This window comes from Siniperca chuatsi, linkage group LG8, assembly GCF_020085105.1.
Source record: "Siniperca chuatsi isolate FFG_IHB_CAS linkage group LG8, ASM2008510v1, whole genome shotgun sequence".
Classification (NCBI taxonomy): domain Eukaryota; kingdom Metazoa; phylum Chordata; class Actinopteri; order Centrarchiformes; family Sinipercidae; genus Siniperca; species Siniperca chuatsi.
Window position 1 is genome coordinate 355,001 of NC_058049.1, and position 15,000 is coordinate 370,000.

Below are 15,000 nucleotides of genomic sequence, written 5' to 3' on the forward strand. Positions count from 1 at the left end.
TTGTCCACTGGAGGACACGCCTGTCTGTCAGGTAAACTCTGTTCACTACACTTTGTCCACTGGAGGACACGTCTGTCCGTCGGCTGTGATGGAGCTCTAAATGACATCACGGAGGTGTCAGGTGACCAGGTGTGTTTCTTACCTCGACTGCCAGTGAACCCAGACTGTCCAGGAGGCTGTTGGTCGCCTTGGCAACCTGTTTGACGGCCTGGGGGTCGGACCTCACGTCCCTCTGAGAGACACAAAGAGACAGAGACACTTTTAGTTTCCAGCTTCAGTAAATTTGATTTGATATTTAACGACGCGACTATTGTCACGTTCTCTGAAAACCTTTTCTGCTCGTGCGTTTTGCTCGCTGTTCCAAACCGCTGATAAAAGCGTCTCATCATAACCGGAGCCGAACCCACGGCTTCTGAATCACAGGTAGCTTCACCGACACACGGGTCAGTGAGACGGTGTTCGGTGCCGATGCTCTGACAGGATCCAGACCCTGGAGCCGATCCTCTGACAGGATCCAGACCCTGGAGCTGATCCTCTGACTCCTCTGGACCTGTAAACTTCAGGATTTTCTCTCCGAGTCTCTGAATGAAGTGAAGGATTTACACATTTCTTTCTCTGCTGCCGTGGAAACTCTCCGCTCAGACACACAGAGGACGGCGTGAGTTATTCTCACAGTCAGTCGGCAGCTCGTAGATCCTGCAGACAAAAGAGGCGACGCCTCGCTGACGTACAGCTCGCTTTCAGTCCTGAAAACCACCAAACTGGTCTCCAGGCTACGAAAACTGAGACCGCGAGGGCCGAGACGGGCCGAGACACGCCTCCTCCCACACACACACACAACACAGCGAACACACCTGAGCAGAGTGAGCCAGGTGAAAACGCCCTCCGTCATTCACACGAGAACTCGCTGTGTTTCCACAGAAACAAGTTCAATTAAAATACCTGAGAATCAGCGCCTTCACCTGGAAATTAAAGAACCTTCTTCTCTTCGTTTGATCGGTTTCAAGTTTCAGGAAGCTTTCTGAGTAACTCGGGGACATGAATATTTTAAGACAAAGGGCGCAGGTGAACCCTTCAACACGCTGTGCCACCGGCTCCACGTGACGGAGCTGCGAGAACAGCGCGACCTCCCGTCTGATTCTTCACGTTAATATTTAGATTGGCGTCCGGTAGACGAGTTTCTTAAAGCAGACGTTCACCCTGAACACGAAGGCGGCGGGAAGCCGTCGCAGGCGTTCACAGGGAGGCTCGAACAGCGTCGAGTTTCGTTCACGAGCGTAACGAGAGACGTTTTGTCGATGAACTCGTGACGTTTGTTTCTGTATCATTTCGTCTTGTTTAGAGTTTTATCGAGCTAAAGACAATTTTACATTTTCGATCCGGTGCCAATAAACCTGCTTCACATTTTAAAAACAACAATTAGAATATTTATTGAAATAATATGTTGCGTGCGAAACTTCATTCTCGACTCAAGGTCCACTTACTAGCTTTTTCTGAGCTTTCAACCACATCTCACAGGCTTCATCAGTGGATCAGGACTGACGCTGCTACCCTGAGATACAGCAGAAAGCTCAGGGAGCAGCTAGTAAGTGGACCTTGAGTTGAGATTATTTTGTCAAATGAAATGTTGTTACATCATGATCATGTGACCTCGCTGTTCATGTAAACGAGTCAGTAGTTAATAAAGTTTTGTATTATCTACGTGGTTATTATGATAATAAATATAACTCATTAAACGCTCCAACAGCTGCCGCCCGTGTTCACAGGTGTGAGACCATGTGACCCGTCAGCAGGTGTGTTTTTACCCGGATGGGTTTGAGGAAGTCCAGGTTGTTCAGGAAGTGCTCCTCAGCGTGGTTCAGCCAGGCGGGCGGGGCCTGACAGATCACTTCCTGGACCAGCATCGACACCTGACGGTCCGAGATCGTCACAAAGTCCTCCACGCTCCGCTCGCCCCCCTTCCTGGGACACATGTCCCTCAGGTGGACCCCGAAACCTTTCAGGAGGACCTGAGACGGAGAGAAGGGTCAAAGGTCAGGTGCAGAATCAGGAGCTGAGAATATTGAACTAAAATCAGACTTTTATTCGATATTACTATTCAACATTCGCAGTGTTCCATCGCACGCTCTCATTCAGACTGAGCATGTGCGGAGCGCGTCCTCACCTTCTCCAGGTGGACGTCGGCGTCTCTGACCTGCTGGACGCCGTGTTCGGAGAAGGAGGCGTTCCTCAGCAGAAAGCTCGACAGAGTCTCGTTGTCCCGCAGGAAGTGCTTCAGCTTAAAGCCTGAAGACGCAAAGAAACAGCACATCAGAGAAACCTCCTGCTGCTCCTCCACCCCCCCTCCTCCTCCTCCTGCTCCTTCTCCTCCACCCCCCCTCCTCCTCCCCTCCTGCTCCTCCTCCTGCTCCTCCCTGCTCCTCCTGCTGCTCCTCCACCACCCCCCTCCTCCTCCTACCTCCTTCTCCTCCACCCCCCCTCCTCCTCCCCCTCCTGCTCCTCCTCCCCTCCTCCTCCTCCTCCTGCTCCCTCCTCCTGCTGCTCCTCCTTCCCCTACTCCTCCTGCCTCCTCCCCCATCTCTTGCCCCCTCCTCCTCCCCCCCTCCTCCTCCTCCTCCTCCTCCCCCCTCCTCCTGCTCCTTCTCCTCCCTCCCCTCCTCCTGCTCCTTCTCCTCCCCTCCTCCTCTTCCTCTTCCCCCTCCTCCCCCTCCTCGTCCTCCTTCTCCTCCCCTCCTCCCTCTCTTCCCCCTCCCTCCTCCTCCTCCTCCTCCTCCTCCCTCCTCCTCCTCCTCCTCCCTCTCCTCCTCCCTCTCTCCTCCTCCTCCCTCCCCCCTCCTCCCCTCCTCCTCCTCCTCCTGCTCCTTCTCCTCCCCTCCCCTCCTCCTCTCTCTTCCCCCTCCTCCTCCCCGTCCTCTTCCTCCTCCCCTCCTCCTCCTCCTCCCCTCCCTCCTCCTCCTCCTCCTCCTCCCCCCTCTCGTCCTCCTCCTGCTCCCCCTCCTCCTGCTCCTCCTCCCCTCCTCCTCCCTCCTCCTCCTCCCTCCCCCTCCTCCTCCTCCTCCTCCTCCTCCTCCTCCTCCCCTCCTCCTCCTCCTCCTCCTCCTCCTCCTCCTCCCTCCCCTCCTCCCCCTCAGCTGCATGCTGTCACCTGTCTGTGGGACAAACTTTCCGCTCAGGTGAGCTCAGGGGAAACCTGCATCACAGCAGCTCTTTACATTTATTGGACAAAGCCCCCCCCGTCTTTTCTTCTTCTACAGGTTTAAACATGCAGCTGTGACGGGGACGAAGAGCAACTTTTACAAACACGTTTAAATCAAACAGGAAACACCTGAAGGAGTCAGAGGCTCTCTGCAGGCCTGAGTTCACCTCAGTCCGGTTCTGGCCTCACGGGGGCCGACTGAACCGGACTGAGGTGAACTCGGGGACACGCTGAGCTGTCTGACATCAGCAGCTCTGAGTGATGTGATTGGTCAAATGAGGACCAGGTTCCTCAGAGAGCTCCAGCAGAGAAACCGTCTGCTTCAATCAGAAACCTCCGGGATGATTAAACCGCACTCTCAGCCAATCAGCAGTCAGTTCAGGGCCTCAGCTTCCCTCCCGGACGGCGAGCCGCTGTAACAGCGCCAGCACTGTTACTGCGGACAAACCGCCGTGAGGTCACGGGAACGGGTCAGGACTGTCCTCCGCAGGGCCGAGACCCCCAGACTGAAGGAGACCAGGAACCGCCACAGACGGCCGCGACGCACGTGGAGATCTGACTCCACCGAGTTTGTTCAGCTGCAGAGCGACGCGCTTGAACCCGGTGACGCTCAGCGTGACGCCACCGGGTTCAAGCGCGAGCCGAGCGGCAGAAAGCTCAACGTGACGAGAGAGAGACGCCACGCTGAGCGTCACCGGCTGAGGACGAGGTCTCTGATTCTGGTCTAAACCCTGTGACGTTTCCACTCCTCTGAGTCAGAGACGCTTCTCTCTAACCGCACTGCACTCTGGCCAGGTGAGATCACCTGAGAAGGCTCTCTCAGGTAAACCTGCCGCGGCTCGTCTCCCCGCCCCCGCTCACATCCCACCGGCTCGCTCTCACGAAGTAGGCGGCCTCGGTTTGTGTGATCGGACGTGATTAGAGGGAACACAGAGGAGCGGAGCCGGCAGGTCGGAGCAGGTAGAGAAAAGAAACGTCCCCCACGGCGAGATGAAACAAATTAACACAAAGGAGCAAAATTCTTTTTGTTCAATGAGCCTGAAACATCCAGCACCGAGGAGGGACGCCTGAAACGCTGCCGCTGAGCTCTGACTGAAAACCAGCTTCAGCTTTTTGAAGATTGTGGTAGTTTTACCGGTTTTGTGATGTTTACGTCCGCTGCTGTTTCACGTATTGCTTATTGTTTGGCTTCGGGAGAAATATGAACTGCAGCCAAAGTTAACTCAGAGTCAAATCACGTGAATCCGTTTAACGGACTCGGCAGCCGGTTTCCGACCGCTTCCTACCTGATCGGCTTTCCTGCAGCGCCCGCAGAGCCTGAGCCAGCTCCTTGAAGCCATCCAGGTTTTTATCGTTCTGGCTGTACAGAAGAATCTTCTTCGCGTCCGAAAACAGACGAGAAATTCTGAAGAAAAACACAGAATCAGCGACAAACTGTTTAAAACCGTCACATTTCAATAAAGCTGACTCTCAGAACACAGAAACAAACACTGACTATACTTTCTGAAGGAAAGTGAAGTGTGCTCGCTTACACTGCAAACTGCAGGTGTAAAAACTGTAAACACATTGTATGCAAGATGTGCGGCAGTTAAACATATAAGCATTTAAAGCAGTTGAAGTGTCAGTTTAAGTCAAAGCTTTAAAAAAAAGTCACTTGAAGTGTAAGAGACGAAAGTAAGTCAAATTTTTATCACAAGTTTAATCTCTTAAGGCAGTTGAAGTGTCTGTATGTTAACATTGATGGCGATGTCTAAGTAATGAAAGCAGTTGAACTGTCAGTTCAAGGCTTTGAGCTGAAAGCAGCTGAAACGTGTAATCGTTGAAAACATTAAAATTTTACTTTGAGGTTTAAGCCCCGTAGGCAGTTGAACACTGAAGAGCTGGGAACCGCCACGGACTTCTCAGGGACACTTCAGTAACAACTTCTCAGAGAGCTAATGCTGTAAATTGTACAAGGAACCGTCTAACCTGCTGCATTATTAACAATATTAATGTTCGCGTTACGAATCGACCCTTTAAATCATCTATAACAGAGCGGATATTTCCACTTTATAGATATTAAGAAAAACAACTTGACAGTTACGGTTGAATTAAAGTATTGCATTTCTAAACGTTGTGCTGTTATTCCCTGAATCGGAAAATACATTTTTTAAACCCAGCACTAACTGAAAGTAGTCGAAGCGTCAGCTGATTAGTAAAAAGGCGAAAGCAGTTAAAATGTAATTTGACGAGTAAGCACTTAAAGTCAGTTGAAGTGCTGGAGATAGTGAATTAACTGACATTTCAACTGCTTAACTACAATGATAAAAGTTATTTCAGGTAAGTAAAAGCTAATTTAATAGCAGCATTTCGGCAGTAAAGATGACCAGTTTTTCAGAATAAAAGTCTCAGGTCTGAGGGAGTAATGAGATAAAATCCGGTCTCACATGGAGTCGTTGAAGTTGCCGACGACGCCCGGAGACTCGCCCGGCGTCGGGTGTCTGAAGCAGGGGTTGTTGGCGTTGCAGAGGATTCCCTGAAGCCAGGGCAGCGTGCCGGCCGACGGCATCGCCTTGTTGGGAAAATGACCTGCAGACAGAACCGAAAAACCAGGAAGTGACTCAGAAAATCTACCGCAGTAAAAGTGTCGACAGCACGAACAGCACTTTCGGCTCGCGGCAGATGCAGCTGCTGAATGCTAACAAAATAAGTGGCTCAGATTTTACCGTTCAGTGCGGCAGCAGGTGCACATTTACAATCACAAACGTGTGATTCTTGTGGTTCTTTATCACTTTGTCTAAAATACACTTAGAATACATTTCATTATTAATCATTATCGATTAATCTGCCGATTATTTTCTGGATTTTTCTCCACTAATCGATTAATTGTTTGGCTTTAAAAAAAAATCAGATGACAGTGAAAAATGTTCTTGTTTTGTCCAACAACAAGAAATTCAGCTTGTTTGTTAGTTTTTCCAACACGGTTCACGTTGAGGTATCTCTCTCTTTTATCTCTGGTCGTATCAGGATAGATGCTGTTAATCAATAAGCTGAATACTTTATGATCATAACGGATTCACACGATTCTTTTTACGAGTGTGATGAATTACCTTCGTTTAATTCACTTGATTAGCTAAAAGCAGCTAAAAGCAGCAGTCGACCAGTCTTTGACTTATTACACTTCATATTTATTTAATATTATACATTTGTATTTCTGCACGTCGTGTTGTTCCAGCTGTCCGTCCTGAACAGGGATCTGACTTTGTTTCTCTTCCTGAGCTTTCTACTTTTCTCTCACGGCGTCGTACGTTGTCCAGACTGTAAAGTCCTCTGAGATTTAAAACCACGTGTGATCCGGTTTGCGAAGCAGTCAGATTTAATCAGAAAGATGCTGAGGACGTTTCGTCTTTATCTTGCTGCTGTGTTGGAACAAACTGTCCATACGTTCACCTGGACACAGGTAGATAACCTGCGATTGGTTTATTATCACCTGCAGCAGAGCAGCAGGAGTGAGCCGAGCGGAGGCAGCGTGTCAGCGCCGCGACCTTTACCCCCCCGGCAGCTTTATGTTGAGCGAAGAAGCTGCTATCAGAGGAGCTCTAAGACTGCCAGCTGGCCTCTTTCTAATCAAAACACAGATAAGATAACAGCCTGTCACATTCAGGACACGCAGCTGACAGCGCCGCACTCAATAGTCCTCAAAATCACTCAACGCTGCAGCTGAAACACGACAAACATGGAAAACCGCCGCTGCGTCCTGATGCCCGGACCCTAACCTAACCCTAACCCTGATGCCCGGACTACATGCTAAAGCTCCAACGATTAATCAAACAACCCGTTATACACTGACCAGCAACTATTTCAATCATCTATTAATCATTAAAGTCATTTATGATATTATGATGTTTTCATATCAAACAAACAGGCTTAAGGCTGAAAACAACAAGCACTTTGAACGGTTACTAACTGTTAATTAGCACTGAGTGGAACAGACACACTGCTGCACGGCGAGGACGCACATTTATTTACTAACCCGAGTCGTTTGCAACAGTTAAACCTGGTGCTTAAAGCCTGAAGTGACGTCTTCTCTCTGAGCCTTTCAGAGCGGCGAGTTTCAACACGTCTGAGCTCACATGCTGCGTGAATCACAGCAGAAATATTCCTCAGCCGCCAGCAGCAGAACTGAGAGTCCTGAGAGTTTCTGCTTTCGCGGGGAAACAGGAAGACAACCGGCTTCCTGAGTCAAACTAAGTTTAATAAAAAGCGACCAGACTCTCTCTCTCATTCCTGCTCGTTTCCCCGAACACCGAGCTCAGTAGTATTCACTCGGACTTTGGCGAAATAACGACCCAGAACCCAGCGAGCTGAAACAAACTAAAGACAGCAGAGGAGAATCTGGATCTCTCTGTTTCCAGTCTCTCAGGTTTTGTTCCTCCACTAAATAACGTCGCCTGGAGGAGGAACACTCGACTTTTCTTTAAGATTGTTAACAAAAGATCACTTCAGTCGTCAGCTACGTGAATTCTGTTTGTCCTGATGTTTAAAACAAAGTATCATTGTTTCATCTGGTCTCGGTGCTCGTGTTCCCTCACTTCAAAGAGACGCTTCACGTTTTAGGAAACACTCAGTCCGATGGAGACCGCGGTCTTCCTCTTTCAAATGAAGAGTTCAAACTCATTTCAAAACACTTGCATCTTTACTTGGGCTGATACGACGAGGTTAGCTTATCTTAGCATAAAGACTGGAAGCAGGGGGAAACAGCTAGCTTGGCTCTGTCCAAACTGAGTCCAGTTCAGAACTGGATCTTACGCTCAGCGGACTTCCTGCGGGACGTCCGTGTGGATCAGAGAGCGAGCTGAACTCCAGCTGCGGGTTGGAAACGTGCGGTTGTGTAATTCTGTCTTGACGTTATCGATCCTGAACGCAGCTCTGTGACTTTCACCAGATTTGATAATGACATTACAGCCCAGCGATAAGGAGCCATAAAGGAGCTCAAACCAGCTTCTTCAGCACCACGACGGTTCAAAGCGCTGCACTTCCTCCGATAGACTGATTATCGATCAGTAACCTCCGATAATCAGGAATCAATCGAGTCAAACTGACAGCTGATATCAGACGTCCTTCAGGGTGCAAGGGTCTGCTGCAGATAAGAATCTGACAATCAGGAGCAGCCGGACCTTCGCATCAACGCCGATTACCTGCAGAAATACTCCCAGCATGCACCTGGCTGTTACTGTCACCTTCAACGCCTGAAACCACTTTTCAAAACCAAACACAGATGTTTAAAACAAACGCAGCAGGAAGCTTTCAGCTGGTTTGTCTCAGTCTGAAGTCAGTTTCACACTACATGGCCAAAAGTATGTGGACGATTACACAAAACCAGATCAGGCAGGTGATGCCAGAACCAGCCAATGAGAGGGTTCATCCATCGACCCACCTCTGACAGACCGCTTTCTACTGTTCAGAATGGGCTGCGGTCAAAAGTAAGCGGACACCCTGACATCAGACCCGTACGGGACAGTAACATGTGACTGAAATCTGCAGCTCGCGAGCGGCCGACGGCGTTCAGGAAGGTGGCGAGACTTTAAGGTTCGTCTCCTCGCTGTCCGTCTGCGTCCACGTGCAGAACCCTCCGACCACATCAGGCTAATTAAGGGTCAGATAACAGATCAATAAAGTTTTTTGAACTCACACTCATGCTGCTCGTACGGAGGGTAGTTCAGCCGCACGGCGATGAGGATGAAGAAGATGAAGAGCGGCCAGACGATTTCCACCAGGAGCTGAAGCTGAGGGACAGGAAGAGACAGGAAGCCATCAGCAACACACACACACACACACACATTAACACACACACACATTAACACACACACACACTAACACACACACACACACACACACACACACACACACACACACACACTCGAGCTCATTAAGTCTCTGTGTGAAACAGGAAGCAGCTTCATGTCTTTATTATTCGAGGTCATTCATAATAAATGACGAGTCATCGATCGACTTCTGACTCACAACAACAAGCAGAGAGACACACACACACACACATTAACACACACACACACACACACACACACACACACACACACACACACACTGTGTTTCGCTGCTTCATTAAAACGGTTACAGATTATTAATCCGTATCAGTAGAAGAGAAACTTTCTCCCATGATGCATCGGCTGTTATCAGGACGCCTCGGCTCTGACCTTTGACCTCCTTCATATCTCGGAGGATCGAACTGGATCGTAAAAACACTGCAGACGTGAAAAGTGACAGATGTATTGATTTCTTCAGCTTCCTGTGAGGCTGAAGTGAGGCCGTTCGGAGAAACAGTTTCTTTAGAAATTAGAAACAAGGAAAGAAAAACGACAACAAACACATTTTGTTGTAATCGTGAAACGATCAGGTGACAATAATGAACAAATCAATAAACAAATCAATAACGACGAGTGCCGACAGTCAGCGAACTGATCAGAAAAGAATCTTTTATGTAATTCACGCGCTCGGATCGAGTGTTTTTCAGAAACCGAATCTTCGAGTTTTGGACAAAACAAAACGGACGTTTGAGCCGTTTTACGTTTTACAGCCAAACGTCGCGTCAGTTCCTCGCTAACGGAACTCAGACGAGACGTGTGAGAGAAGAGCGGCGCCGCGTCAGGACGCACGTTTCTCATCGACACGTGACGTCAGCTGCTGAAGACGACTCACTGAGTCTCATCTGAAGGTAAAGACGCCGAACACCGCCGACATCACGACTGTTGATCAATGGAGACACTCACGGGAAACAAAACCTGTGTGTGTGTGTGTGTGTGTGTGTGTGTGTGTGTGTGTGTGTGTGAGAGACACTGACCGTCTGTCGTCGTCTGTAGGTGAAGTTCTTCCACAGCAACAGACCCAGCTGTGTAGAGACAGACATGTCTGCCGCCGTCTCTCCGCCCGAATGACTGTCAGCCGCTCGCTCTGCAGTAAACACAGACGGGTTCAGCCAGCACACGGCTCAAAGGTGCCGGGGTCAAAGGTCGCAGCAGATATTAGGCTCCTCAGAGTGAAGCTGCTGATCACGCACACATTTATCAACTGTACGCACACACACACACACACACACACACACACACACACACACGTGCGTTCAGTTCACTGTGATGTCAGAAAGGAGAGCAGCAGCGTGTCACATGTGAGGAGCTGATGAAAACTGAGTTCAGTGATCAAGACTTTGGAGTCAAAGTCCAGACCTGAATCCTATTGAGATGCTGTGGCATGACCTTAAAAAGGCAGTTCATGCTCGAAAACCCTCCAATGTGGCTGAATTACAACAATTCTGCAAAGATGAGTGGGCAGAAACTCCTCCACAGCGCTGTAAAAGACTCACTGCAAGTTATCACAAACGCTTGGTTGCAGTTGTTGCTGCTAAGGGTGGAGCAACCAGTTATTAGGTTTAGGGGGCAATCACTTTTTCACACAGGGCCATGTAGGTTTGGATTTAGTTTTCCCTTAATAATAACAACCTTCATTTAAAAACTGCATTTTGTGTTATTAGTTATCTCTGACTAATATTTAAATTAGTTTGATGATCTGAAACATTTAAGTGACAAACATGCAAATAAATAAGAAATCAGGAAGGGGGCTTGATGATCACCAAGACTTTTTGGAAAACACTCTGTGGACCGACGAGACAAAAGCTGAAGTTTTTGGAAGGTGTGAGTCCCGTTACATCCGGCGTGAAAGTCTAAATAATGATGCGTGAAAACCATCAACATAAATCAGTGTATGACATTATATATCCCATCACACTAAATGAAATGAGATGTTTTAATATAAACACAATATATTTGTTCTTTTATCTCTTCTTTACGTTCCTACGTAAAGAACTCGCTTTAATATTATACGTGACGTTTTTAATCATTCACTTCATTTGAATCTACACTTCCTGTTGGAAATGACTGTCCGTCACGTCGACCCTCGAACACACAAGTCTTCCTGCCGTCAGTCTGGCTGAGAGGAGGAAGACGACGATGATGATGATGATGGGGGCAGAGTGCATCTACACACTTGCAAATGCACTCAGGACCCCCACACACACACACACACACACACACACACACACACACACACACACTCTTTGATGTCAGAGACTCGTTTGTTTACAGGAAACACTGAATAATGGCTGAGTGATCAGTAACACCCCCAATACACACACACACACACACACTCACACACACACACACACACACTCACACACACACACACACACACTAATGTCCTTGAACTCTGAGTGAGAAGCTGTGATGATGAAATCAGCTGTTTGATCAGAATCAGACAGACGGCTGCAGATCCTCCGACTCTGGTTCTACAAACGTTCTCTGTAGGTTCTATAAACGTTCTGTGAAGGTTCTACAATCGTTCTCTGTAGATGTTTGTTGTGTTCTCCCATAACTTCGTACTGAAGTGTGATTCCTGATCAATGGATCTACACATGGACATTACAGATGGGGGGGGGCTGTATCTATATCTGTATATTTATATATATTAATCTATACATCTATATATTTATATATATTAATCTATACATTTATATATTTGCTGACTGGATCATCACTCGGTGTTTACAGGAAACTAAACAACCTTTTGTCGCTGGAACTCTTCAGTGATCGAACTCTCAGGAACATCAACATCTGCACAGGCGGAAGCTTTAAATCGATCAGACTGATCGGGTTTCCAGTCAGTTATAGATCACAATCATTACAGTCATTACTCTGAGACTCTCAGCGCAGGTCATCGGTGGGGAAAGTAAAGTGACGTCATTAACCGTGAAATTAACGGATTGCACCACACGGTGAGCTCCTGCAGCGCCCCCAGCGGCACGCGCGCACACTGCACGTCCCGGTCAATCAAACTTTAAAACCTTTCAAACTTTAAACTCAACTTTTCTTTTGTCTTTTCACGCTCAAAGTCCAGCAACGCGCGAGCGGGCGCGTTAACGCTCAGACCCGCAGTCCGGACGTTAACCGGGGACGGGAGCTTTAAACCGGCCGAGACTCGGACACCCCGCTCTGCCAGAGTCCTGTTCTCCGCCTAACAACATTTAATAAAACACTTCTACATATTAATACAGTCTGGAGCTTCTTCTGTCTGTTTCTAGCGGCTTTGCGAAACTTTGTCGCCCGTTGAAGCAGTTTGAAACCGCAGAAGAAGAAGATTGAAAAGATTAAAAAGCGTTAAAAGATGAACTTTATCTCTTCTACTCCGCTTTAATACTTTCACACCACAGAAAGCGAGTCAAAGGGTAAATACCGGTGTCGGTGTCGGTGTCGGTGTGTCGGCCTCCTCCGCCTCCGGTCAGCAGCATCTGCCCCGCATCGCGCTGCAGCTGCGGGACGAAACTCACCGGAGTCACCGCAACAAGCACGCACGCTGCTTCCGCTCAGGCTCTTCAAAATAAAACGCTGTGCATGACACTGAGCAGCAGCAGCACGAGAATCATGCTTTTAATTCTTTAACTGGAGCACTTTTTGTGTGTTATGTGTACAGCCAGCTGCATATATATTATATATTATGTAAAAGCTGCTGTTTTTTATACTTGATGATTTATTGATTTGATTGTTTATCTTGTTTATTGATTTGTTCATTCTTATTGTATTTATTTTTCTTGCATGTCTTTCTTACGTTGCAGCTTGGATTATTTCCTATTCTTGTACATTTCTTATTTATGAACTTTGAAGTGTATTAATGAATGAATTTTATTTTCAGAACTATTTACAGTCGACATCTGGACAAACCTACACGTCTCCTATCGCTGCAGCTGCTGCTATCACTTAGCCACTGGTGTTAATAGCTAATGTGGCTAAGCAGCGACAAAGCTGTGTTTTTAATATTACTACTTTCTCAATATCTATTATTAATAAAAGGGATGTTACCATCACTAAGTTGCTACCGTCAGTTTTGTAAAATCAGTTTCTGCTGTTGAATAAATGAAATAACACTTTTCCAGTTTCCAGATGTCGCTTTAGAATAAAACACATCAAAAACAAGTTTCTTTTTTCTGTTCATGAAACATTTATTTATTTATTTCCCTCATGTGACAAACTGCTGACCTGCTCTTTATTTTGTACGGTGAACTCTGGCCGCACTTCCGGTCCCAGTGAGCGGAAGTGGACTCAGCCGCTGGACAGCGGGGTTACTGTCGGTCACTGAGCAGCTGGGACTGAGGTTTCACAATAAAAGATCAACCAGCACATGTTTCACAATAAAATACTTTCCACAGTGATTCATGTGATCTGGGAACTTTGAAAACATGAAATAAGCTGCAATATCTATCTATCTATCTATCTATCTATCTCTATATATATATCTATATATATCTATATATATATATATCTATATATGTAAATAAATACTACTGCTACTCTTCGTTTGAGTCTCGTCTCTAAACATTTTCATCTGAAAGCAGATCCTGATTTTACCTGAGCTGGCTGTTTATTTTATTGCTTTTGTGTATTTTACTTCTTAATATTTCATCATTCACTGTTGGTGTTTTATTTCACTTGTTGTGAAGCACTTTGTACTTTGTTTTGATAAGTGCTCTATAAATAAAGTTTTATTATTATTATTACTGCTACAACTGCAACTGCCAAAACCCCGACGACCTGTCGTACCGTTGAATATCATCAGAACTGCAGAGGCCCGAGGAGCTTCCACCAGGCCTGATGGAACAGAGGACTTCTATACTTTGATTATGTTTTTGTACATTTTATTTCAGAGACATTCACCGCTACAGTAATGATAAATAGACACACACTCACATTTGGGACACGTGGACTGGGGGAAGCTGGGATCGAACCGCCGAAACTTCCGATGGGTGGACGACCCGCTCTGCCACTAAGCCACATGCCATCACAACACGAAAAAACAACACTATAAAAATACAGAAATGTACGTAGAAATATCACGATACAATAATTTAAAATAAAGTAGATTTTATTACAATAATCTTTTGCTATAGTGAGTGTTCTCTGGTGGTTCTCTGGTGGTTCTCTGGTGGTTCTGTGTTGGTTCTGTGTTGGTTCTGTGTTGGTTCTCTGGTGGTTCTCTGGTGGTTCTCTGGTGGTTCTCTGGTGGTTCTGTGGTGGTTCTGTGGTGGTTCTCTGGTGGTTCTCTGGTGGTTCTCTGGTGGTTCTGTGGTGGTTTTCTGGTGGTTCTGTGGTGGTTCTGTGGTGGTTCTCTGGTGGTTCTCTGGTGGTTCTCTGGTGGTTCTGTGGTGGTTCTGTGGTGGTTCTCTGGTGGTTCTCTGGTGGTTCTCTGGTGGTTCTGTGTTGGTTCTGTGTTGGTTCTCTGGTGGTTCTCTGGTGGTTCTCTGGTGGTTCTGTGTTGGTTCTGTGGTGGTTCTGTGGTGGTTCTGTGTTTTCTGGTGGTTCTGTGTTGGTTCTGTGTTGGTTCTGTGTTGGTTCTCTGGTGGTTCTCTGGTGGTTCTCTGGTGGTTCTGTGGTGGTTCTGTGGTGGTTCTGTGGTGGTTCTCTGGTGGTTCTCTGTTTTCTGGTGGTTCTGTGGTGGTTCTGTGGTGGTTCTCTGTTTTCTGATGGTTCTGTGGTGGTTCTGTGGTGGTTCTGTGGTGGTTCTGTGGTGGTTCTGTGGTGGTTCTCTGTTTTCTGGTGGTTCTCTGGTGGTTTTCTGGTGGTTTTCTGGTGGTTCTCTGGTGGTTCTCTGGTGGTTCTGTAGAACATGAATTGAACCAGGACTCTCCTCAGAAACAGATTTCCTGTTTTATGAAAGAGCAGATGTTTCCAGGCGAACTCTTCTCTTCTCTTTCAGTCTTCAGGAGA

The 15,000-nt window shown here is 47.3% G+C and overlaps 1 protein-coding gene across 7 annotated transcripts in view; it reads right to left on the reverse strand.

Annotated features, from left to right (window-relative positions):
- abca1b (ATP-binding cassette, sub-family A (ABC1), member 1B) overlaps positions 1-12,623 on the reverse strand; it is a 47,092-nt gene extending 34,469 nt beyond the window's left edge. For 5 of the 7 annotated variants that reach the window (XM_044205734.1, XM_044205732.1, XM_044205733.1 and 2 more), the window contains exons 1-8: positions 12,476-12,623; positions 10,035-10,144; positions 8,868-8,961; positions 5,623-5,764; positions 4,483-4,601; positions 2,165-2,286; positions 1,806-2,009; positions 143-232 (exon numbers count right to left, since the gene is read on the reverse strand). In XM_044205734.1, the coding sequence (XP_044061669.1) occupies positions 143-232; positions 1,806-2,009; positions 2,165-2,286; positions 4,483-4,601; positions 5,623-5,764; positions 8,868-8,961; positions 10,035-10,144; positions 12,476-12,530 (936 nt within the window). In that variant the 5' untranslated portion in view covers positions 12,531-12,623. Of the gene's footprint in view, positions 1-142; positions 233-330; positions 519-1,805; positions 2,010-2,164; positions 2,287-4,482; positions 4,602-5,622; positions 5,765-8,867; positions 8,962-10,034; positions 10,262-12,475 lie in introns of those variants that run through there. The other 2 variants (XM_044205735.1, XM_044205737.1) reach the window with 2 other exon arrangements.
- Between the last annotated feature and the right edge of the window lie 2,377 nt (positions 12,624-15,000).